The sequence below is a fragment of the Choloepus didactylus genome, chromosome 4 (assembly GCF_015220235.1).
Source record: "Choloepus didactylus isolate mChoDid1 chromosome 4, mChoDid1.pri, whole genome shotgun sequence".
Classification (NCBI taxonomy): Eukaryota; Metazoa; Chordata; class Mammalia; order Pilosa; family Megalonychidae; genus Choloepus; species Choloepus didactylus.
The window spans coordinates 52254775-52280595 of NC_051310.1; the positions used below are offsets into that span (position 1 = coordinate 52254775).

Sequence of the window (25821 nt, forward strand, 5' to 3'; positions counted from 1 at the left end):
TCAGGGGACCAAGATTACCCTGAAGCAGCAGCTGATTTTTTTTAAACCTGGGCATCTTTCCCTTGTAATTTTATATCAAACAAAGAATAGGATGATGGTTCATCTTTAATACCACTGAAGGTTTTTTTTGGTGTATTTTTTAAGAAAAGAAAAAGTAAACATACACCATAGAATTAAGAGCACTTTGGCCTCTTATTTGTTGGTTTAGGTGGCAATGACACAAAATACAATAGTCTAGTTCAAATGATATAGGTTTTTGGAAATTTGCTTGTCACAAGTAAATTCTTAGACCTGATAAATTTAAAAGCCAGGAAATAAGAATTGTATGGTAATTGGGGGGCATAATTTTAGAGGATGATAACAACCGTATGGAATAGCAAATGTTTAATACAGAAAGCAGCTGTGAAAATTATTTTTAATATTTCATTCTTGTTATATGTTTCAACTCATCCAGTTTATTTCATGTACACACTAGACAAGCAATTGTGACTTGAATATTAAGTTTAGTTGGACATAACAACTGGATTTTTGACTGTAATTATAGGTTGTGTCTATTCTTATTAAACGTAGATACCAAAAGATGGCTTTTTGTTTGTACAGGAGATGGGATGTTGTTTCATCATTCAAACACAATCTATATGTGTTATCTCAGTTGACCTTCTCACTGGGGGGAAAGAGATGCAGGCACATTTATAATCAGAAAATAACACAAAATGCTATTTCATTGAAGGCAGTCATTTTCATTTTCAACAGATAATCTCATGAAGATTATTGAAGATCTGAGGGTCTTGTATACTCAGTGACCTTTGGTGGTCTTAGCACCACCGATTTCCCTTTGTCAAGGAGAACAAAGCCATTATCTTGAAAATTAACTAATAATTAATTGGCTTGATATGCACAAAAGAAAATAAGAAGTGAATTATTCCCTTCTTACCCTCCTACAGGGAGAACTTTTCATCAAAACTAAAACTACAAATTGTTTTAGTATTTTCAATGAATCTTCTTCACTTTAGCTCCCTCACCATCAAAAATTTGTTCTTAATGCTGGCTGCCCATTAGAATCACCTGGAGAGCGTGAAAAAACACAAAGGATGCCCAGGCCCCACCCCTAGAGATTCTGATTCAATTGGGCCGAGCATCAGTATTTTTTTAAATGCTCCTCAGGTGAGTTTGATATGGAACCTGAGCTGAATCGACTGGTACGTAATAATTCTTAGCTAGCCCAATCCATAGACCATCAGAGCAAAAGTCCAATATTCAAAAGATGAAATGCGTGTGATTTAGGAGCAGCTGTGAATGCAGTTAAAAGAAGTCAGTGTAACATTGTTAATAGTGTCCTTCGAATGTATTACAAAATGAAAGTTCTTCCTGGAAAAAGGACTAAAGAATGTGGACTTCAGGTTTTCTCCACGTTATATAATTCCGTGGAGAAATTGCAGCAGATTGAATATTTCATGAAGACTCTGCTGAAATTAATTACAATTTGTCATGGAAACTGTGTTGCATATGCAAAAGAAGACTTGTATTTACTTTATTAACATATGTTATTTCAGCTATAATCAGGAATGTTTAAAGAAATGGATTCTAGAATCCACATTATGTTACATTATACAGCTTCTGCTACCAATTTTTTAAAAAATGACACTAGTGCTAAATATTGGTTAACAAACCAAAGCCCTTCCTACTCCATGAAAATGAAATGAGATAATGACTCAATACACTTGTATAATTAGTAATCATGCAGACCGCAACAATACTGATATTTATTGAGCACTTACTGAGTGTTTTACTTGCATTACTGCACTTAATCCTCACAAATCCCATGAAGTGTAAGTTTTATTACTATTCCCATCTTACAGGTGAATGGAGGCTAGTAAGTGGCAGAGGCTGAATTCAAGCCTGGACTGACCCCAGAGCCTCTCGGTTCTCACTGCGCTGCCATCTGACTCTGAAATGGTTAGCTGTTTCCTTGATGGCTTTTCCAAAAATACGAATTATCTAGGTAATGATGATTGTGTGTGCTTAATAACCTCTCAAGCTTACATAGCTTCCTTTTTATCAAACCTCCTTTATTTGAGCTTTTCAATTTACTGTTGAACAACATGAGGCCCAAAAGAGGTTAAGTGACTTGACCAAGGTTTTATTGTAAGATGCACATTGAATAGTAAAATGTGACTCTCTTGGCTTCAAGTCCAAAACTCTTCCCATCTCAACACTCGCCACCTGTCATATTAACATTGAGTTATGAAATGTGAACTCTGATTTACCTCTTCCCAAGATGTTTTTCTTATTGGTTCTCTCTTTACAGACAAAGCAAAATTTAGCAGCAAGGCAGTCATCTTGATAAATTTATGTCGTTGTTGTCAATGTCATCACTACCATCATCAATTCATCATTCTAAATTCTCCATAAATATCTACTATGTGCCAGTTGCTATCCTAAGCTCTTGTTATATCTTATCCTATTTAAGCCTCCATGAGATTATTGTTACTCTAGTTTTATAGATAAGGAAACTAAGGATTTTATGGTTGAGAGGGTCAATGAGAGGGACCCTAGAACGTAACTGGGTCCTGAACACAGGACAATCTGATCCTCAAGACTACACTTTTAAATACTCCCTAAATCCAAATGGTACTCTGCTAGGGAACCAACATTTGACCAGAACCATCCATCCATATCATAAGTTGAAGCTCTAAAGATATATTTTTCCCAGATTTCACTGTATTCAACAAATTCATCTTAAAGGATGCTTGGTAATATGGTAGGGTTGATGCATGTCACATAATTGGGACTCAGGGTAAGCACCCATTTTACTCTGTGTGGTGGCATTCTGTAGTTACTGCTTCCTGGCATTTAAAACGGTGATAGGGATGAAATGCTTTCCAAAGGGTAGAACCTAAAAGCATGTAGTCCATTCTGAAAAGAGTTAGTTCGAAGAATTTATTAAACAGCCAAGCATCCCAGCATACACAGAAGAAATATGTTTTAGCCACAGTAATTGAAAACCTGTTTGCCTTTTGAAAATGGCACTTGGTAAAAACAATTTTACACATACACATAAAGGCAGATCAATACCACCTTTATCAAAATCAGTATTTTATTTTGACTCAATGTCATTTAAAAATATTATACAAATATTACAACATAAATATTATATTTGCAAATGCCCTCTTTGCAGATTCTAATGAGTTCTAATGGGAAAACTGGCTTAGCTTGGAAATTTTTTTTTAGTGAAAGAAAACTCCTATGACAATAAATATGTCCACGTCGGTAGTCGGTTACTGTATTGAAAATAAAGGTCTCTTTTTATCACAATGTGTTATCATTTTCAAGAGAATCTTTACGCAGGTAATATTTCAAAATTTTGAAAGAGAATAATGGCTTTATTGTTTTTCTAAAAATGGTACCTGCACATTATGAAAATTCAATTTGGATGAAGAAAGGTTCAAAAGAAAGCCACAAATCACCCAAAGTCTTGCCATCCAGAGTTAATCAGTGTTTACTATTTGGTGTATTTGGTGACTGTGGTTCAGTTTCTCTCTATATAAATAAAAAATGAAGCTAGAGGAGTAGGTAGGCAACAAAAACAGATTTTTATAAAATAGATTGTACATATTTCAAAGAGTACTTAAAATAATATTTACTTGAATTAATCTGACATAAACTGATGTGAAACTGAAAGAATTGTTAAAATTCAGTTATACATTTCTTTACTGTATGAGCTATTCTTTCCTAAAATTAAGGAAAATATGATAAACAACAGTAGGTTGGAATCATTCTTTAATTACACATTTTGATTTTATACTGTACAGATGGACTCTCTTCAGTGTCTAATGATTTTTTAAGGAAGATTCATCATGCATGAGAAAGATTGACAAAAATGCTGATTAAATCCACATCTTGAAATCTATTATTTTTCTCATATTTCCATTAATTAATACTTCACTAAAAAATATTAATTCTGACCCTCTATGAGCAAAGCATTATGATTATTCTATGTTAATAGGGATTGTGGGTGAAAGCTTCTGTCATCATCAGCAGGCCCTTCCTTCATCATTACTTTATGTTTGAAATGGTATTGTGTGCTCATTTCTTTTTTCTGTCTTTGGACTAGTTAATATTCTGGGACAAAATCTGTGAAGTAATTGATATATTTTAAATTACATTATAATAGAATTGAATTCTACCATCCACTGAATCCAGGAAAACCAAATCTAACATGAGCTAGACCTTGAGTGGATAGCTCTAGGAGTATCACCTTCCTTTTGGAAATAAGTAAATGTATGTCACAACCAAATTTCCCGTCCTTCTCAACCTGATCTCCTAAACAAGTGCCTATTGGCCCGTGTGTTAATATTTACAGTATTGTCACCTTTCAGTTCATATGAAAGTACACACAGTCATTTAGAGAAACATGCCTGGCTTATAGTTAAGATAATTTGAAAACTAAAATTTGGCATTAATGATTGTTTCAAAGTCACCTTCTTGCCTAAGTAGCATTTAATAACAATAATTACTTCAAAACCTTGATAATTATAATTGTAGCATTTATTTCACAAGAGATAAGAACATTGTTACAAATTTTAGAATTTAGAAGTATAGAGTTTTATTTCCCCAAAATATGGTGTGTAGAATTGAAGCATTACTTACAAGTTCTTTGCCACAACTAGTGTTAATTTTGAACAAATGAAACAGGTGAATGTAGTAGGTTTTAATTTTTAGAATTCATGGCAGTTCCACCTATTTCACAACTGGTGCACTTCAAATGTGGTCATATTGTATCTTCTTCCTTCAGAAATATTTCACCAAATTGCAGATTTGCAAACATCAAATCTAGTGACTATAGGTGTCTAGGAAGGACATAATATTTTATTGAACAACAGTGTTAGGATGGGGGATCATTTTTTCCCTTTTCTTGTTTCTCTTTAGTTCAAGAAATATTTTTTTTTTTTTTTTTTTGCCAATATGGTCTTGGTCAAAATTTTTAAATATATTCATTTTTTAAAAGAACCAACAGCTGTCCACCTCTATGTTTCTTTTCTATTACTTCCACTAAAATGATGGATTTTAAGAAGGTATAGCACAGGCTTAAGAATTTGTGGCTTATTATGATCAATGACCTGCAGACCAAATGAAGTGATTGCATATTTTTTTCTGATCAAAAAGCTTTTAACATTCATTATTGAGTGCCTTGAAAATCTTTCTGCATACCTCAGTTACCCAGTGCCCTTCACTTCATCTCTTCCGTTGATCCTGGCTGCCCAGCAGAGATCCCTCCAAGTGAGCCCCCTGGATTTGCCAGAAGTTTCTCAGAAGGAGAAGCTGGCCACAGGATCTTAAATACGTGGGCCCTGCCTTCTCACTTCCTGGCCAGGACCAAAGCTTCAGGAGGATGGGAATATCTTCACAGTCACAGCTGCTAAACAGGAGTCACATTCAGCTTTTAACTCAGGAAAATGGGAAGCCCTTCATGGACATAAAAGCAGTTTTTGCCTTCAGTCCAATCTAAGGGGTAGTCATTAGGGAATAGTATGTTTGCTTTTGTCTCCCATGAAAGGAAAGTACCAGAAAATGATGCTGGCTGTAACTTTGGTGGTCAAATTGTTCATTTTCCTTTGTACCATCAAAGCTTAGAGTGGAGGATCATCTGTGTGGATTAAATGCTGGGCTCTTTTACTATATATAGGAAACACCAAGCTTAATATGTCTTCCCCATAAAAATAATCTCAGAACTCTTTAAACATCTAGAAATAGTGCTGGCATTTTTCTCTTGACAGTCATGTGGGCTGCATTTAGGATGTGCGAAGGAACGGCCTTGAAAATGGAATCTCAGCAAGTGTCTTATCCAACTCTCTCCCCTCTGGGTTCAGGTTACTGGATAACCATTTAAAATTTTGACTTATGTGGGAGGCTGTTTCATGGTAAATGAAACTCGTGGATTAGTTGATCAGAAGATGTCATCTTTGAATGCTTCTGTGTATCTTTATTACATCTACTTCCATTATATTTCTCTTGTTTAATGGTAAAATAAAGGAAAAGTTAAAATAGCAAAAGTTACTATTCACTTCTTATTAACATTTTGTGATGATATTTTGTTTGCTTCATGAAAATTAGAGAATTTGGCATTTCTATCCAGGCTTTGGACAATGGGTTGTAAAGGACTTAGGTTTTAATAGCTTTCTAATAATTTCCACAAGGTAGTCAGTTATTGGAAGCTTGCTAAAAAGTAAATAAAAATCAATAGCCTATTATGTGGTGGAGATGCTGATATTATCTACAAACAGTAATTTCTTATATTATTCCATTTGGTCTTTTTAAAAGTAACATTACTTGTCCCATAGCAAGCAGGGCAATGCCACCTGAAATCTGTTCTGGATGTGGATGGAATATAAATAAATTCATTTAAGAATATGGTGTAATAATGTAGATAGTTTTGCACAATTTATTGCCATTTTGTATTATCCACTTATGCCATATTTTGCCTTATAAATAAAATATGAATGGATACAACCACAGTCTTTTCAGTTCATGAATTTTTAATAAATTTTCTGAATACTGGAACCACTATTAGGTTATATAATTGAATACATTTAAAATAGTATCCCAAACCAAAAATTTTGGACTGTAGCAAAGGGCTTTTTTTTGGACATAGGATTTAATTTCCATTTAGCTATTAATTCAAACCTTCTCCTGTTCTTCTGTTTTGTTCTTGTTTGGATTATGTAAGTGAGGGTAGCAGTGGTTTCAACATTTGATATTACGAATCTTCAAACCTGTCAGTTTTAACTAGGTTAGTTCTAAGTTATTTCCAGTCAGGCTGCAGTGTTTTTTCACACCTGTGCTTTTGGGGGACTTGTCTGAGATCACCAAAGCCCAGTTCCATTTATGAAATTGATAGAACACACTCATTTCAAAGCCATTTTATAAAATGTATTGCTCTTTGGTTTCTAGCAAAGCAACTCTAATTTTTATCATTGGCAAAGCAACACAGTAGTATACCTGTCCTACTGAATGTGTACTCAGGTGATTAAAATCACATGACCTGTCTGCATTAGGGGATATTGGAAGATGAGAAAAGATATCTATACTTTGTTGTACCAGAAAATTACTTGGGGTAATTTGTTGTAGTCCCAGAGTTTCTTATATCTTTGTTACTTATGTTTTAAAGAAACTTTATTCAAATACATATATTTTGGATTGGGTACTATAAAGCTTCTTACACAAGTTTACATCACTCTAAGCAAAAAAAAAAAAGTGAGAAGTTAGCATTTACACAGTAGATTTGAAACACAGAAATTCTCTGATTACTTTATCACCTCCAACCCTTCCCACTGAATCATCAGAGCGTCAAGCCATTTGCCCGCCCTCTGACCACAAATAGCCATTGCCATTCTCCCAGCTCATCAGTTCCCAACTGCCTTGAATCCCATCATTCCCAGCCTGAACCCAGGGTTGGTCATTTTATTCTTTCCTCTTTAGATCCTGGACGACTCTGACCACGCTCCATGTGCCAACTCACAGCCCTGTGTCAGCCCCACCATCGATTGCTTAGAACACTCAGCATCCACCCTATTGACTGGGTCCACCAAATACTGTTCACTTGAACCAAATGTTCTGTACATTTTGGCAGTTCTTTTATTCATTCCTTTTTGAATCCATACTGTATTTTCTAGAACAGTGCTGTCCAATAGAAATATAGCATGAGCCATATATGTAATTTAAAATTTTCTAGTACCCGCATTAAAAAGTAAAAAGAAAAAAACCAGGCAAAGTTAATTTTGATAACCTATTTTGTTTAGCCCAATATATATAAAGTATTACCCTTTTAACATGTAATCCATATAAAAACCATTAATGAGTTGTTTTATATTCTTTTTCATACTAAGTCTTTGAAAACCATTATGTATTTTATACTTAACAGCATATCTCAGTTGGGACTAGTCGCATTTCAAGTACTCAGTAGCCACACGATACAGCTTATTAATTCTGTTTTGGGTGGAGCAGGTCTTGGCTTTTTCTACTTTCTTCAAGCCCTGCTCTCATAACTCATTTTCCACGGAAGATTTGAATTAATCTACTTCAAGCCACTTTATGTAGTTCTCTTTCCACCTCAAAACATATCTATAGCAACACCCATACCTTCCCAAAATGTTTCTGTATCTTTAGACATCCCTTCTTTCTTATCTCTTCTTTGACAAGAAAGAGCTATGAGTAATATCATCCTTTCCTACCGCCTCTGAGACCTTACTTTATTAAATAACTCCTCTTTCCAGAATCCTCACCCCCTCCCTTTCCACTAACATTCCCAGGTTTTGCTCAACTGGAAGGCTTTCTTGTTGCTACTACCCTCCAAGTTACCATTCTATTTACTACCTTTTTTGTGCTTTGAACCCCCGTCCTCAAAAGGAATCTGTTCTCATTAATTCCATTTCCTCATCGTCTACCAACCTTTTACAACATGGCTTTCATCTCCACTTCCTCTCCAAATTGCTCTCTCTAGAGCTATGAATGACCTTTCAGTCTCCAAACCCAGTGGTCTTTTCTCAATTCTCATTTCTCTTTTTCCGTCTATAGCACTTGACATTGTAGCTTACCCTTCTCTTTTTGGAAAGTTACCTTCTGCTTAACTGCCATGACCAACACTATTTTGAGTCTTATTCTAACAGGACAGAACTCTGTTTTCATAGCTCCATTTACAACTTTGACCCTCAAGTGACGGTCTCGACCTAAAGTGTATTCCTTAACCTTGACTCCCTTATAGATTCTGTCCACTCACATGGCTTCAATAATCATTTCCAAAGGTAAATATTCAAACCTCTTGACTAAGTTTCAGCCTGAATTTCCAATTGTCTACTATACCTATTCATGTGAACATCATTGGAGACACACACACACACACACACATGCACACACACACACACACACACATATTACTCGGCATTTTAACAGGACTACTCTGACAAAGCCTAAAAAATAAATAATTTAACTTCCAAGCTTTTAAAAATTTAGCAATTATTGTGTGTAATAGTAAACCTCGTTTCATCCATGCATCTTTAATTTTACAAACAAGTGTCAGTTTTTTCCCTAAACCAGTTCACCATATTTCCTATTTTTGTCAGTGATACTAATCAGTCACCCGGATTTGAAATGCTACTTTACTCTTAATTAGCTCTTCCTTCTTTCTCCCACAGCTAATTAGCATCATTCCTGTCAACTAATTCTTCATAATATTTCCCTTTATCCAACCCATCTCCTTAACAGATTGCTACATTCACAGACCTTCCCACTTACTCTTTCTTCTATCAATTCCAGTACCATCTTTTGCTCACACTTAACTTTTGTTACCTCCAGCAATAGAGGATATATTGGTATTGATTTTAAGTGAATCATTTCTAAGTGAATGTTCAATCTCCCCAACTAGAATTTAAGTTCCTTAAAAGCAAGAACAAAATTTTATTATGTCTTCATTCTTCCCGATAATAGATGATCAACAGTTGCTTACAATTGATGCCTAGTTTTCACTTTAAAGAAAAGAAGATTCATTTTAAATATCTAGCTCCAGAAGCAGATTTAAATATAATTCAGGTTGCCTCAAATTAATTTTGCAGACACATACAGAGTGAGAGGCAACTTTTGTTTTGCCAAAAGCAGCAAATTTAGGATTTAATCCTGATCCTCCTATTAACTAGTCAGGATACAAGTTTCTTAACTTTTAGCCTCTTTGCCTGTTATATACCCATCCAATGGAGTTTATTGTGAGGTTTAAATGATGTAATATATGAAAGTGCTTTTAACATTTCAGAATCTGTGTAAATAGAATACCATGTCACAAAGTATCCAGAATCTACATCTCATAGTTTTAAGGTAAAGGTTCTTTTGTTAACCTCCTAATTAGAGAGATCCAGAAATCAAGCAAGTTGATTGAAAGAACTAGTGTGCAACGATTCTACACCAAATTAATATTAGTCACTTAGTACTCCCTGCAGTATTTTCAGGTAAAGCCTGGACCTGCTACCTGTCATACTCAGGCTGTTTGAAAAGGGGGTGGAGATTCAGATGGCTTTCCTAGAGGTGGAAGGGCAAACCATTTTTAACAGGTATAATTCACTTGAAAATAGCAAATTCTGTCCTTTCTTTGCCTTAAATCTACCTGGAGATCTTCCATGTCCCTTCACCTCTCACAAATGGGTGCATCTTCTTTCCCTAGAACTAAGTGGCCCCACCTTTAGCACAACTTTTGCTGTCTTGTAATATTTCCAAATATGTCTGCCATATGAGTTGATGGGTGTCGTAAAACGGAAATTACAGCTTGATTTTTATTTATTTATTTATTCACCTGTTTAGTTTTTCGTGTTTTTTGTTTTGTTTTGTTTTGTTTTTAACAATTCCTTTATTTTTATATCCCTGGTGCCTAGCATAAAGCCTGATACTTAGTTTTTGCTCTATAAATATTGAATGAATGAATAAATATGGAACAGGTATAAACCTTCAGATATGATAATGTTTAGTCTCCAGTTTTATTCCCTCCTCTCCTTTTCACCTGCGTAAAACAGAATACTAGGAGGTCCCAGTGCCCCCAAAGACCATTATTAGCCCAGCTGGTCTAGACCTAGGTCTCGGCTTACCTAGATACCTGTCACCAAATCCACTCAAGACCAAGGGAATCAAGCATCTATGGAGATCCCTTCTTCTCCCACTTCTCTCATCTACCTTCAGGGTCCTGGGGGTGGGGTGGAGTGGGTGGGTTCTCACAGGTCATTTCTTCTAGAACATTCCTCTTCTCTGCCTGAAAAGGATCAATGTTTTGGTGCTCTGTTCTCAACAAATTCTTTTAAAAGGAAGGTTATTTGATGAAGTCATTCAAACTTTGTCGTTAATGACAAGCAAATCTTTAATGCATTATCTTATTCTGGTATCTTTACATTTAAAAAAAGACAATGAACATTTTGAAGGTAGAAAATAGTTAAGCCAAAGGAATGAATTCCTAAAGGTGGAATATCAGTCAGTGTTACTGTTGATTGGGGCATGCAGAGGAGAGAGGCTTTGGAGTAGTGGGCTTTTCATTGCCCCTGGAAACAGACTTGAAGGACTGGCCTTACCCAAAGAGACAAAAAAATCCTTTCACCCCAGTCTGTGCTTGTGATCCACCCTGTCTGCTTCCTACATTGCAGAAGTGTTGTAGGGGAAAGGGAACAAATTTATGCCCAGTGAAATGGCTGCCTACGGGAATCTTTCTGAGTTAATGTCATTGGTGGTGGGAGGGGGGCAGAAGAGAGGGAAAGAGTGGGTGGTGATGGAGGGAGGATCAGCTCAAAAGTAAACTCTTTGTTAGCTTCAGATTGCTGGGGGTATCCTTAGTCTGTTTTAACAGAGCCTTCTCACCTTAATAAACCCCTGATTTATTCTCCAGTCGGCCTGAGATAAGTCTGCTGCTGAAGGGATTAATTCTTTGCTCTTTGACATTTCTTATATCATCTCTGTAGCATCAGGGTTGTTACCAGGTGGTGTGACCTTTTTCACTACTGTTCACCAGCTAATTGCACACCCATGTATAAGGGGAGCAGCTCCCTGCTCTCTTCAACCCGTTCACCTCTGTTTTCCTTTGAACAAATAACTGGCCGCTGATTCTGTAAACCTAGTGCCTCCAGGTACACTGAACCTGAAGCAGTGCAAGCAGCTGCCACTTTCATTTGGTTGTGAGATGTGAATTTTATGACTTATTTTCTCTTTCTGAAAATTGACTAAGCGTTCTATAAAAATCATTTGTTACTTGCTAATTGTGGAATAAATTCACATACATTCTTCAGCAGAGCTTCTATGGCTTTTTTCATATCCTGGTGACTGAAATAATGGAAACATACCATTTTATACCCTCACTTGAAGCACTATGGCTTTACTTTTTTGAATTATTTGTTTCTAAATTCAAAGAAGGTAATAATTGAATGGCAGGTGTAATGTATAGTTTAAAGCCTTGCATTCCAGATTTTTAAATCACAGAGTGGAAATGAACAAATCATGTACAAGATGGTTTAATCCAAATGTCAGCTGCAGGGTTTCTTCAGACAGCCACGTGCCCCTCAGTTTTGCTCTCATTTTAGAGGCAACTGGTACCCTTGTCCGGATGCCTTTGGGATTGAATGGAGTCTCGTGGACCTGCCTCCATGTCACTGAAGGCACCACTTCTCTGGCCACCCCTGTCCACTGCAGCTGCCCCTCCTCAGCAGTGGGGGAATCTGTGTGATGGGTGAATGCAGCAACAGGCTACAGCTGAGACTTAAAGTTAGTAGGGTACAAGGTGTGCACATACCAGTGCATCCAAAGGAAAGGACAGGTACTTCACAGAGTCCTCCGTATTTTCAATTTTGTTTCAAAGTCACATAATTAGGACCTCCATACATATGGTGTAGCCCACAGAGATATATCCAAAGAAATATGGTCGCTGGAGAGCCAATGCTTTTCCTTATCTGTCAGTTTGGGAACCCTTGTCAGGGATGAATACCAGTCTCAAAATCACAATGAAATGACAGTCAGTGCCCCGGGCATAGCCTCACGGAGCCCAGATGTCAGGTGAGACGCTGCAGCGGCGGCAGCCTTAAGGACCGAGCGTCAGCGGTTGGCGTGGAGGCCCTCCCTGTGCTAAGTGGAGAATGTGCTTTGTGTCTCCTCCTCACAGCTATCGACCTGCTGTACTGGCGGGACATCAAGCAGACGGGGATAGTGTTTGGGAGCTTCCTGCTGCTGCTCTTCTCCCTCACCCAGTTCAGCGTGGTGAGCGTCGTGGCCTACCTGGCCCTTGCCGCGCTCTCGGCCACCATCAGTTTCCGCATCTACAAGTCCGTTTTACAAGCTGTGCAGAAGACCGACGAGGGCCATCCTTTCAAGTGAGTGCCCGACCTGACCAGCCCTCCCCACTCTCACGCGGCTCTTTCTCTTTCTCTGAGACCTGACGGACCTGTGTCGTTTAATGTCTCTCATTTCTTGTGAATTTCTGAAACAAACTCACTTACCCTTATTCTGACATTTACTGCTTTATTGAGTTTTTCTACTTTAATTAGTGCTACTGCTAACAGTAATCATAACTCATTATATGTGTACAGTGTTTTATAATTTAAAGAGCATTTCAACTATTACTTAATCCTTCTACCTCTGTGAGGAAGGCAGGGAGTCATTACAATCCTTATTTATAGACGGAAAAACTGATGTTCCAAGAAGCGAAGTGACTTGCCCAGGGTCACGCAGCCAGTAAACAGCACACAGCCAGGACTAGGGTGTTTGATTTTTGTTTCCATGCCTCTCCCTGGAGGTTTAATGTCAAAGGACCAATCTTCTGCAAAGTTTAGGAATGGGCTCATAATATGTCCTCTTCTATATTTTTATACTGGAGAAATCTGATTACAACATTGAGGTGGAAGAAATATCAAAAATGGCAGTGCACAAACTGAGGGAATATATAAAATGTGGCAGAGAAAGTGGGTATTGTCATCCAACCCCACCCCCAACCTATCTCCCTATTCTAGACTGTGAGCTCCGGGTACTCTTAGCACTGTGTGTTGGGCTCACACCATTGCCTGGTGCCCGGCCCCAGGGGGCAGGCTCCCCTGCAGGTGTCCTCACTTCCTGTAACAAGGCATAGTTGTGAGTCTGGGATGAGAGATGAACATGGTGCTGCAGAATGGCTTCTAGGCCAGCCTCAGTCACTCACTGACACCTCCTCTGAATCCTCCCTGACTCACCCTCACCAGGCCGCTGAACCAAGGCCTCGGTGGCACCAGCCCCTTAAAAGAGGAAAAGACACCTGTTTGTGAGGACTTGTAGACAAAAGGAACTGCTGTTTATCAGACCTCCCCTCTCAGCGTCTGGCTCCTGGCTTCAGGGTATAAGACAGTTATAGTCTGGGCATTCTTGCCCTTGGGATATATTTGGCCTTCTTCCAATGCAGTGTTAATGGATCCTGTGGCTATAGCTTGGCTGCACAAGTTCCCATCCCCAAACTTGGAAAGAGCAGAGCAGAGGAGCACCACGTTAACTGGGTGTATATGATGCCACTTCAGGGGCCCTGGCTGCCCTGTTTGGAGCCCTCCCCGCCCCAACCTCTGCCCTTAGCCATTTGGGCAAAGCTTGCTTCTCACATGTCCTTGGCCCTGAGACTGTTACGTTAACATGTAGGGGACCGCTCTCTCATTTGACTTACAGCTTCCAGCATCCAGTTATAGAAGCAAGAGTCTAACTACAGTGAGTTCAACTACTTTATCTTCCTAAAAGAGACAGACTTAAAATTTAAAACTTTCCTCTGGCTGAGTTCATATTGGTCAGTAAAAGGAATATCTGACTCAGAGCACATTTTCAACTAATATACACTTTCTAGACAAATCAGGGTTTTTCTTTTCTTTCTTTTTTTTTTTTTAAGTAAAGAAAACCATAACAGTTAAATGTGTTTCCCTAAAACTCAGGCCAAATCCTGCTTTACTGTTTTCATCTTAATTCCCAGAGTTAGGAAAGCACCAGAAGGACTCTCAGGATGCCCTCTAGGCAGGTAACGTGGCACTGTTGTCAAAGAGGGGAGGCAGGGAAGGTGAGAGAGCAGGTGGGCCTCTGTGGGTGAGCATGGCCAAACAGGCAGCAGCCGAGGCTGGAATGACTCCAAGGATTCAATTTAACCGTTTGAACAAATGAAAAATGTAACTACTAAAAACACTGCCCTTAATAAAACCGTGAGCATTTTAATATGGCCCAGATCACTTGAGTTTTCAAGGATCTCTAAATAAAACCTGGCAGTAAATTCCAGAATTTAAATGTGAACTCTTAAAGTTTTGGATGATCAGGAAGCATTGGTGGCTAGAATTTGCAGCCATCTTACCTATCTAAAGACAAAATTCATTTCCTGGCAGCTGAGAAGAAACAGGGCTTTGACAATTGCCTGCTGGCCAGGGATATGTGGAGAATTCAGAAAGTAAGATCATTTGGGACTGACTTCTCTCTGGTCACAACCAGACTCCCTGAATTATCAGCTCCCTCTACACTGCTCGGTCTTTGATAGACAGAAGCAGTCACAGTGTCCCATGAGAAGCTGCGATTTCTGCGTCCCCTGATACCCTGGAGGCAGTCAGGTAGGTGCCCTAGTCCCCTTGGCCGTCCTCGCAGTGAGAGAAGGAAAGCTGGGCTGTCAGGGTGCCAGCCTGTCAACACGGCAGCCAGCCTGTTTTGTGATTCCCTCTGACGGAGTTCTCTGTGGGGATGGCTTGTTGACAGGGCCTACTTGGAGCTCGAGATCACCCTTTCCCAGGAGCAGATTCAGAAGTACACAGACTGCCTGCAGTTCTACGTGAACAACACGCTTAAAGAACTGAGGAGGCTCTTCCTCGTCCAGGACCTGGTGGATTCCTTAAAAGTACGATTGTTTAAGCTGTTCACTTTACAGTCTTGAGTTTCGTTTTCCCTACAGGTGTAGTGTTACAAACCACCACATAAGGGAGAACAATAAAAAGCAAATGATCATTATGTTCTAGAGTCAGAAAACCTCCACGTATAAGGTACTTTGGACTCATTCAGTCTAATCCCCACCTTTTACAGATGAAAAACCTGTGTGGCCTAGAGAGGTTGTGAGAGCTGTCCAAGGTTGCCCAGTGAGTTCCTGGCAGAGCTGGGATCAAACTCAGATCACACAGCCTCTAATTCCACACTTGTTACAACATGCCAGGCTGCCTCTAATTACCATTTATAATTCCTCAATTTCTTAAATTTATTTAAAAAAATGTTTTAAAAAACCTCTCATCTAGTTTGGGAATGCAAAAAATATATGTTTTATTTTTTCACTGAAAGAAACTCTGGTCTCTGCTAATAGCTAGACATCCAAGTGTCCTCACACAGTTTTGGCTCCAAGACTGAATGATCTGAAGGACTAAGGTGTGTCAGACCCAAAACCTGGCCAGAATCTGGAGTCCCTAGGTTTTATTGCAGTTTGCTCACTGAATTCACTAGATTTCTTTGGAAAGCTGCTTTGCCTCCCTGTGACTTACCTGTAAATGAAAGTTAATCAGTCATGATTTGGCAAGGCCATGAGCAGGATGGGGAAAGCCCAGATGCTGTGGCTGTGAGTTTTCCGGGCTCCCAGAGCACTTTGGACACACCCTGGCAGAGTTGGGTGCACAGGGCTGCTTGTAACTGTTCCAGGAAGGGCAGAAGACAGTGAATGATGCGGACTTGACCCTTAAGGCGCTTCACTGGAATGATGACTGACTGAGTAATAACTAAAGAGAAATACCAGAGACAGTATAATTGCTTAGCTTAGTGTTTCTAAAGTGACATTTCTATTTGTGTTTGTAATGTAAAAATTGTGGATTAGCTCAGGGGTCGGCAGTGCCTGTCCATAACAATCCAGATAATAAATATTTTAGGCTTTGCAGGCCACACAATCTCTGTTACAACCAACCAACCCTGACATCATAGCACGAAAGCATCCAAAGACAGTACATAAGTGGATGACTGTGGCCGTGTAAAAATAAAATTTTATTTATGGACACTGAAAATTGAATTTCATATCATTTTTCACTTGTCATGAAATATTATTCTTGTTTTAAATGTTTATTTTTGACCATTTAAAACTACAAAAGCCATTCTTATCTCATAGGCCCATACAAAAATAAGCGAAGGGCAATAGTTTGCCCACCCTGAGACTAGATCTTTTAACAAAGAGATATGAAGGGTTCTGAGAGGGAAAAGGACTGGGTCCCCTTTTAGTGGTTCTGTAATGAGTTTTAAATATCTATTTCACTTATATTTCCTATTGAAATCATGATGTATTTTGCCTCAAATTCTAATCTTCTTTTTAAAAAAAATGAAATGAGGCTTATTTTTTTTATTTTAAAATTATTTATCAAATAGAAAAACATTTCCAAACAAAATAAAGCAAAGCAATGGGAAAAACAAATGAGGCTTTTGAAATGAGGCTTTTCTCTGACACAAACAGTTTTAAGAGCTCTCATGTTCCTTTCATTTTTCAGTTTGCAGTCCTGATGTGGCTCCTGACTTATGTTGGCGCTCTCTTCAATGGCTTGACCCTGCTGCTCATGGGTAAAGACAGAGACTGTATTTTGTCTTCCTTCACTCATGCCGTGAATATAATGCTTCATAGACTGTTGGCTTTTAGCTTCTTTCAGTAGATTCTTAGGAACCAATGCCACAGATATCCCTGAGTACAAAGCATGTCCCTTATCATCATAGTTCAATTAAATAATATAATATATATTAAATAATATAATATATATTACACATTAATATGAATTTCTTATTCTGAAGCTTTGCATTTTTCTTCCACCACAACTGGTTTTATTTGGCTTCTAATATATATCTGGATATTGGATAATATATATGACAGCTATGAATAGGGATTAATTTGTATCTAGGAAATAATCTAGGAATTATGATATAATTTCTGTAAGGGATTCAGCATCTTTTCATTTTTCTTGTCAACTGCCCTGTCCTATTTTGTCTAGAATGCTGGTTGTTATAAAGAATGCTTTAGAATTACATAGCAATATAAATAAATACATATGATTTTTGCTAACACTCAGAATTTTAATACTATATTTGCTTTTCATCCCAGCTGTGGTTTCAATGTTTACTCTACCTGTAGTGTATGTTAAGCACCAGGTAAGTTCTTTGTATGTCCATCACTTACGTTAAATTTTGACCTCATGAACTTTGGATGTGCTCATAATTTCTTTCTTTCTGTAGGCACAGATTGACCAATATCTGGGACTTGTAAGGACTCACATAAATGCTGTTGTGGCAAAGTAAGTTTCATAGTGCAATTCATAAAAAGGTAACACTGCCTTAAGCAGGCACTTGAGTGGATTAGGTGGGGGTGAAAAAAAGTAGAAAAATAATAGATTGATTTATGATCATTCGTTCACATATTTGAATTGTATACTTCTTCCTTTCTCAATCATATTATTTCAGAAAATAAGTGTAAATGTTAAAACACTCAAATAAAACCTTCAGTGGTTTATTTCAGATATCAATATGAAAGAATTTGGTAAGTTGTTAAGGTCTTTCTGGGGCTTGCCCATGTCCAAGAACAAGATGAGGTGGGGAAAGAAGGAAGCCTGATTCCAAAAAGTAATATTAATTTATAGCAGTTTAATTGAAATAAAAACAATTAAGTTAGCACAAATTTTCAATATCTTAAACAATGAATATCACTAAATTTTTAAACCATCAAAATTATTTCTTAAAGCTTTAAATATTTTTAAAATCTGTAAAAAAATTTTTACCTAAATATTATAAATTATGCCATTTCAGCTCAACAGGTGTGTGTGTATCTGTTCATTTGTTTAATTAAAATCATTGCACTTAAAAGCTGAATCTTGAATAGATGCTATCTTATGGGTTACCTTATTATGTTAAGAAATTACAATTCCAGTTATAAGTATCCAAAGCCAACATGGTCATTAAACTTTGTATTTTTCCCCAATTCTTAAATTAGTGTTTTTAGATGTGTCTCCATCTAAAATGATAGTTTTTATGTCGTCACTATTATTCAGAATTTTGTTTCAATCAAAAGTTGTCCTCAGCTTCAAGTATAAATACATGTCACAAAGGGACTAGACTTTGTCAGCATAAACTCCCATTTGAGTTGATCTGAGTGATTGTCAGATTTAAAGGGAAATACTTAAAGAAAGATGTATAATAACAGAACAAACAAGAAAAAACACCACCTTTAATAAAATTCGTCTGTTGTTAGAATGCATGATAACAGATGCAGTTCTCTCCTGAAGTATATGAAGATCTTGTTTTTTACTGTTACAGTTTACATTCTTCCTCCTAACTTCATTAGGAACACATAGAATTCTATGTTGAATTTGGATCTGTATCAGATCCACAACACATTTGAAGATGCCTGTAATTATCAGCCTGGACCCAAGTGTAACAAAGACCTAATGAATATTAAAAAACTAAGGATAAAATATTCATTATTTTGCATTAAGAAATGGTAACATGGTATAGTTTGAAACTTGGTGGTGCCCAAATTTGGGGAACTGATTTAAAAAAAAAAATACTAATTCCCAGACTCCACTACAGAACTACAGAATTAGAATTTCTAGGCCTCATGACCAGGAACTTATATAATAATGACTTTTTGGCAGCTAGAGCTCTATGTATGGAAACTGTAGCAATGAACACCAGCACAGGACTTTGGAAATTGGGAGATGGACGATCTAGGTTGTATTCCTAAGTTGTCCGATACTTAGTTTGGGGAACTGGAGCAAATCACATTATTAATTGTTTATTTGTTGGCTATTTGATTGGTTCCAAAAGAAGGGTGCCTATTATGTCTGGGGTGCTGCATATAATAGGCACAAAGGGTACGAAGATGAATGAGAGGATCCCAGCCGTAGATTAGCTCTCAGCCTATTGGTACAGACAAATTTACAGAGATAACCATAAGTCATGATAAGAATTATAATGGAGTTGTGTAAAATGTTAAAGTAACAGAGATAAGGGAATAACTATTCTTGCCTGGAACAGCTAATGAAAAGCTGCTAAGATGAAATTAGACCTGAGCCCTGAAGGATGTGTAAGCATTTATCAGGTAGATGATGAGGGAAGAGACATTGTAAGAAGAAGAAATAATATAAGCAAAGGCAGAGAATCATGAAAATGTAGGTCATGTTTGGGAAGCAGTGAGCCAGCCAATTTGCCTAAAGTTTAAGTAAGTGGAAAGGTCAACTAAAAAGAGTTGGAAAAGATAGGCTGAAGCCAGATGGTGTGCACTAAGGAGTTTTGACTCTGTTCCAACAGGGAATGGAGAGACCTGGGTGCTTTCAAGCAGGGGAATAATGTACTCAGATTTATGTTTTAGAAAGATCACTTTGACAATCTAGTGGGAGAAAAATTAGAGTGGGGAGAGATTGGAGATGTGCAATCAGCTAGGAAGCCATGGTAATTCAAGCAAAAGTGTTGTGGGAATGGCCAGTTGAAATGGAGGGAAAAGAGAGATGACAAAGAGTATAACATATACAATGTAATTGTTACATTAAAATGGGAAATCAAGGCTGTGAAAAAGAAATAGAAAGGAAACGATGCAAATATGGTTTCCGTAATTGAGCTTCAGATATGACTCTGAGCCTTGGGGTATCTACAGCAAAAAAAGAAACTAAGTTACATGGTTCTTGGTATTAGAAAGGAGGAAAGAGCAGTTCCTCGAGAGAAGTGTTTTTCCTGGCACTAAATTTTGAAGGAAATTTCTTGATGGGATCTTACCTCTAAGCTCCCTTTAACTTCTGAAATTCTGATTCCATGTTGGAATAATTCCAGCAAAATAACTTACACTGTTTTAGTCAAATGATTAAAAACATGATCTTTGAATCAGTCAGACTGCATTGAATCCATTTCTGGCACTTCGGGCTATATGAGATCATCATACATTGTTATTTGACTCTGAGTCTATTTCCTTATCTGTAGATTGGAAATATTAATACTCACCTCATAGGATTTTGGGGGATTAAATGAGATAATGTCTGCAAAGTACTTTTACCGGCACATAGGAAGCACTCAGTAAATGTTAGATATAATTGTCGTCGTCATCATCATTGTCATCATCATCATCACCATCAGAGTTTAGAGATCAGTTCAAGAGAGACATGGAGGACAATCCCAGATTGGGTCAGGAGACCCCAGTTGTAGTCTTTTGTTTATACTGACTGGATGGATAACAATGTCCAGGTCATTTAATCTGAATTTCCCAACTATAAAATAGGGGTAATAACACTGCCTTGTTTACTTCTTACAGTTTTGAAAATAAGGAAAAAGGGATTCAGATTAGAAAAGGCAAGATAAATATTGTAGAGGGAATTAAAGCTTTAAATAAATGAAAGCATATTGAGGAATCTGCCTTAAGTGAATTCAGAGTCCCATATCCAGATGAGTTACAGTCTCAGAAGATTAAATAGCCTGAGATTTCACCTAGAAACTCTCTTGAATGATATTTGATAGATCTCAGAGAATGAAGTACATCCCTGAAAACTGAAGTTGGCCAAGAGCTGTCCTGTTTTTCAAATTAGAGGAAAAAGTAGACTCTAGAAATTAAATTCTGACAAATTGGATGCCCAATTTTAAGCAAAATCCTAGGATGGATTTATAAACATATAGTTAAATACTCAGAATATCATGGTTCAATATGTTCAATAAACCAGAGGATCAAATGGACTGCTCTCTAGCTGGTGAGTCTTCTGATTTCAGTGGGTACTCAACAAGTCTTCCTGACGTCCTTGTGGAGAAAATGGAGATTATGGTTCAGATGATAATAGAATTATGTAGAGTTCTAGAAGGTTGAAATAATAGACCCCACAGATGTTCATTAATCCATAAAAGATCTGTATGGGGCGTGGCATAGTAATGTGACACAGGGCCTTCCTTTGACCCCATTGCTTACAACCCCATAACTTCACATGACTATGTGAAGACAAAACCAAATATAATTATCAAAGTTGTGGGTGACACACAGCTTAGAGCAAAAGTGAATTCAGAAGATGGCAAGCTCAAGAGTCACAATGAATAGAGCAAGCTACAATGCTGAACTGAAATCAATGAAATGAAATTAGCAGGGAAAGTAAAATCCTATATTTAGGTTTTTAAAAAGCCATCTTTACAAAATAGGATGGGGAAGAGTGAGGGGAAACAGGGTGTAACAATAGGGCATGTGAAGAGAACCTGGGGTGGGGTTAATTGGTTAATTGATCACAGCCAAATATGAGTTAATGCAAGTTTAGAAGTTATTAATAGAAGTATAACATATAAATTGGAAGAAGCCATAGTCTTATTATATTCCATATTAGTCATTGCATATCTGTGTTTGATTCCAGGTTTGGATATTTTAAGAGATACACATTAGTACACTAGAATAATGCCAGAGAAAAATGACCAGGCATTGGGATACTGGAAATGACAATAATGGGCAGTGAAGACTGAACTTCATTGGGGATGATTATCCCGGAAAAGAGATGACTTTAAAAAATACAATAACTATCCTGGAATATTTGGAGATCGAACACTGAGAAAGAAGTAGGCTTTCTATTTTTCTCTAAAGGGCAGTAAATGGCAGTTACAGAGTTCTGAGATTTAATGAATTGTGAGGAAAACCAATAGTAATTAGAGTTGTCCAACAATGGAACCAATTGCTCCGTGAAGCAGTGAACTCCCTGACATTCAATATTCAGGTAGAAGTTAGCTGACCACTGTCACAGATGTGGTAGAAAGGACTTTTGCACAGGGAGGAAAGTAGACTTTCTTGTAATATTTAAAAATTTTAAAAGTTAAAAAATATATGTCAGACTTTTGAAAAACAGTATATAGACTTAAGGTATCTCCGTTAGAATGTTTCACTCTCTCTGCTGCATTATCAGTTTCTCCCTCCACTTGTTGATTTGCATAATCATAATATCTCCAGTCTTGGGGGAAAAAATGACAGCAAGAAACTTTGACTCCATGTCCCCCTCCAGCTTGACTTCCATTTCTTTGCCGCCCTAACATAAAAAATTCTCAAAACTTTCTGTCATTGTTATCTCTATTTCCTCTCTCCCCATCTCTCACTCCAGTCAGGTCTTCATCCTTTGCATTTAAGTTGCTCTTGTCAAGGTCACCAGTGACCTTCAGATAGCCAAATCCTGCGGTCATCTCTCCATCCTCATCCTACTCAATCAGTACTGCCTTTGTTACACACTCTTCTCAGCTACCAGGACATTGTTAGGGTATTCCTCGCTTTCTCCCATAGTCCTCTCCTGAATATTCATCATCTAATCCACCTCTCCCCCATTCCTGTGGCTTTAAAGTTTATTTCTGTGTCAAGGGCTCTGAAACTTGTGTCTCCAGTCCAGTCCTCTGCTCCTGAGGACCAGGTCTACCCACCTGCTTATCTAATATTTTTTCTCAAATGTATCATAGATGTTCAAATTCAAGATGGCCAGACAGATCTTGCAAACTCACCTTTTTTCCTTCAGTCATCACCGTCTCTTTAAATGGCATTATTATTCATTTGGTTGCTAGGCCCAAAACCAGAGAACCTGCCTCGATTACTCTCTCCTTTTCCCTCATCCATCAGCATGTCTGGTGTGCCCTGTCAGCTCCATCTCCGAAATAGATCCCAGTCTGTTCACTTCTCTCCATTTCCTCTTCTACCATATAATCCAGTCCATTGCCATCTGGACCCAGCTGAAGTTTTCCCTCCCTCCATTATTGCTCCCCATTTTTTTCACACAACAGCCATAGTGTTCTTAAAATATGGATCTGATCCCATCACCCCCCTGCCTAAAATTCATCAGTGGCTCCCATAACACAAATTAGAATCTAAGCTCCCTACCGTGGCCCACAATTCTGACTTCATCTGCCTCTCAGATGTCCCCTCCCCATGCTCCAAGCACAACAGCCTCTCTTCCCCTCACCCCTTAAGCTTGTCCCCACTTTAGGACCTTCGCATTTGCTGGATCCTGTCTCCAAAACACTTCACATCAAAACTGTCGCCTGTCCATCAGTCCTCCATTTCTCAGATCATTCTGTCTAGCACAGAGACCATCCACCTCACCACCACTACCCCCTCCCGCCCATCACCTCACCTTGTTTGGTTTTGCCTTATTGCACTGATCACCATCTGAGCTTCTCTTGTTTGTTACTTGTTTATATCTGGCTCCTCAACTGCTACAAGAATAAAGGCTCATGAATTAATGGTCTCTGTTGTCGACCATTCAATTCGATACCAGCACTTGGAAGGGTGCCTGGCCTAGAGTAAGTTCTCAGTCAAAGTTACAATGATCTCATAAAGCTTTGAACCAATAAACAATTTGCTTCTGGTATAAACCTGTCTTAAAATAATGCTGCCTTGCTGGCAAAATCACAGAGTGTTAGAGGCCTCAGAGATGTCTAGTCTATGTGCACAAACAGACAAAGGTACCCAGTGTTCTTTTTTACTTCAATTGCTCTTTTTCACTTTAATTATTATTCTTGTTATTTTTGTGTGTGTGCTAATGAAAGTGTGAGGGATTGATTTAGGTGATGAATGTACAACTATGTAATGGTACTGTGAACAATCGAATGTATGATTTGTTTTGTATGACTGTGTGGTATGTGAATATATCTCAATAAAATGAAGATAAAAAAAAAAAAAGACGCATGCTCTAGGTCCATAAAAGCTCATTAGCTGACCTTCAGTCACACAGCTAGTTAGTAGCACAGCTGGAATTAGGACACAGGGTCCTCAATTCCAGTTCTACTGACTTTCACTATGCCTCAGGGGACTAGAGGCTCCTTTGCCTGGGACCATCCTAGCTTATGCCCATCATTCTGGCATATGAGTAATCACACCCTTTCTCTTTCAGATATGTCTTAAAATAAGTCAGCATGCTCATCTGCTTGAAGAGCTATAATCCAAGAAATGTGACTTTCTTGGGTCATTCATTATCCAATTTATACTTTCTTCTTATTGCTGTATACAAGAATGTTTATAGATGCATACATAAAAACTATAATAACTTCTGGGATATGAAGCTATTTGGTCACTTACCTAATTAAAGCAACAAAAACATAATGAACACAAAATGATTTCATTAATAACATGCTGTTTATTGTCTTTTGATATTATGTTCTTTTAGGATTCAGGCTAAAATCCCAGGTGCTAAAAGGCACGCCGAGTAAATCGACATCCCACCAGGGACTGGGCACAAACAGGAATGTCTGGAGTGGTAACGGCTCTGTTCTTACATGTTACTGCAAATTGATTGTTTTTCCCCCGGTACCATAATCTTAGACACAAATTTTAAAACAGCTGTTTTTAGGCTGTTTCTGTACTCTTAGGATATTTGAGTTACTTGTGTCAAACACTAAAGTATAGATAAAAGTGTATTAGGTGTGGTTTTTATTTCGTGTTGCTAAAAAAAAAAAAAAGTGCATGATGGTGAGAGCTCAAGTTATCTTTCCTTCATCGGTGTTCTTCTCCTCCCTGCGATGCTTCTGTAGCTTCTAACGTTCCCTGTGGCTGGGCCTTTCCTGCCGAGTGCACTGATGCAATAGTGGAAACTGCTTATATGTCCCCGGGTTGCTGGTGGGATTAATCTTTAATAACCACGTATAGAATTGTAGACTGATGTTTTAGTGTTTTTCAAACACACACAACATGAAAATAAAAAGTCGACTGTACTTATGGTAACAATCAGTTTTGTATAACTTAAATAATTAAATAAATGAATAAACCTGAAACAAATATGCAGTACTTTTGTCGTCTGGGATTGATGGGCTGGTTTACATGTATGGTAACCAAAAAGTACCAGCATGTTAACTTTATTACAAATTTGTATTTACTTTCTCTGTAGTTCCTAATGGACTTAATTATGGACTCTGGATATTTGCACTTATGTACTTGATACTGAATGCATAAATAAATGTTACTAAATGTAGAAAGTTCTCCCTCTCTTCTTGTGGTCTTCCAGGAAAATGCACAGGCTCTAAGAGACAAAGTCACTAGTGACATGTGACATGCCAGGAGGACTGAGCCATTTCACTCTTGTCTCCAGGACCACATAGCCCAACCCCAAGCTGGTAGATGGCTTCCGTGGGTTCTTAATGGAAATCACTGAAGAACAGTAAAACTGAAAAAGAAATGTTCTCTATATTTTACTCTGCAGGGTTGATGCAGATATTTTAATTGGCTAAAAATGTTGAAAGTGATATAAACCCTTACATAAACTTTTTATAATAATACACAACATAACTCTGGCATAGAACAATCACAATTGCTATAAACTTGTTTTTTTGATATTAATTGAGCACCTACTG

At 37.8% G+C, this 25821-nt stretch overlaps 1 protein-coding gene across 2 annotated transcripts in view; it reads left to right on the forward strand.

The window, feature by feature from the left end:
- Nucleotides 1-25440, forward strand: part of RTN1 (reticulon 1) — a 255401-nt gene extending 229961 nt beyond the window's left edge. Inside the window, exons 4-9 of one of the 2 annotated variants that reach the window (XM_037832602.1) lie at nt 12674-12881; nt 15250-15388; nt 17001-17070; nt 17603-17649; nt 17734-17792; nt 24642-25440. In XM_037832602.1, the coding sequence (XP_037688530.1) occupies nt 12674-12881; nt 15250-15388; nt 17001-17070; nt 17603-17649; nt 17734-17792; nt 24642-24684 (566 nt within the window). In that variant the 3' untranslated portion in view covers nt 24685-25440. The remainder of the gene's footprint in view (nt 1-12673; nt 12882-15249; nt 15389-17000; nt 17071-17602; nt 17650-17733; nt 17793-24641) is intronic. The other variant, XM_037832603.1, reaches the window with a different exon arrangement.
- Nucleotides 25441-25821: the final 381 nt, after the last annotated feature.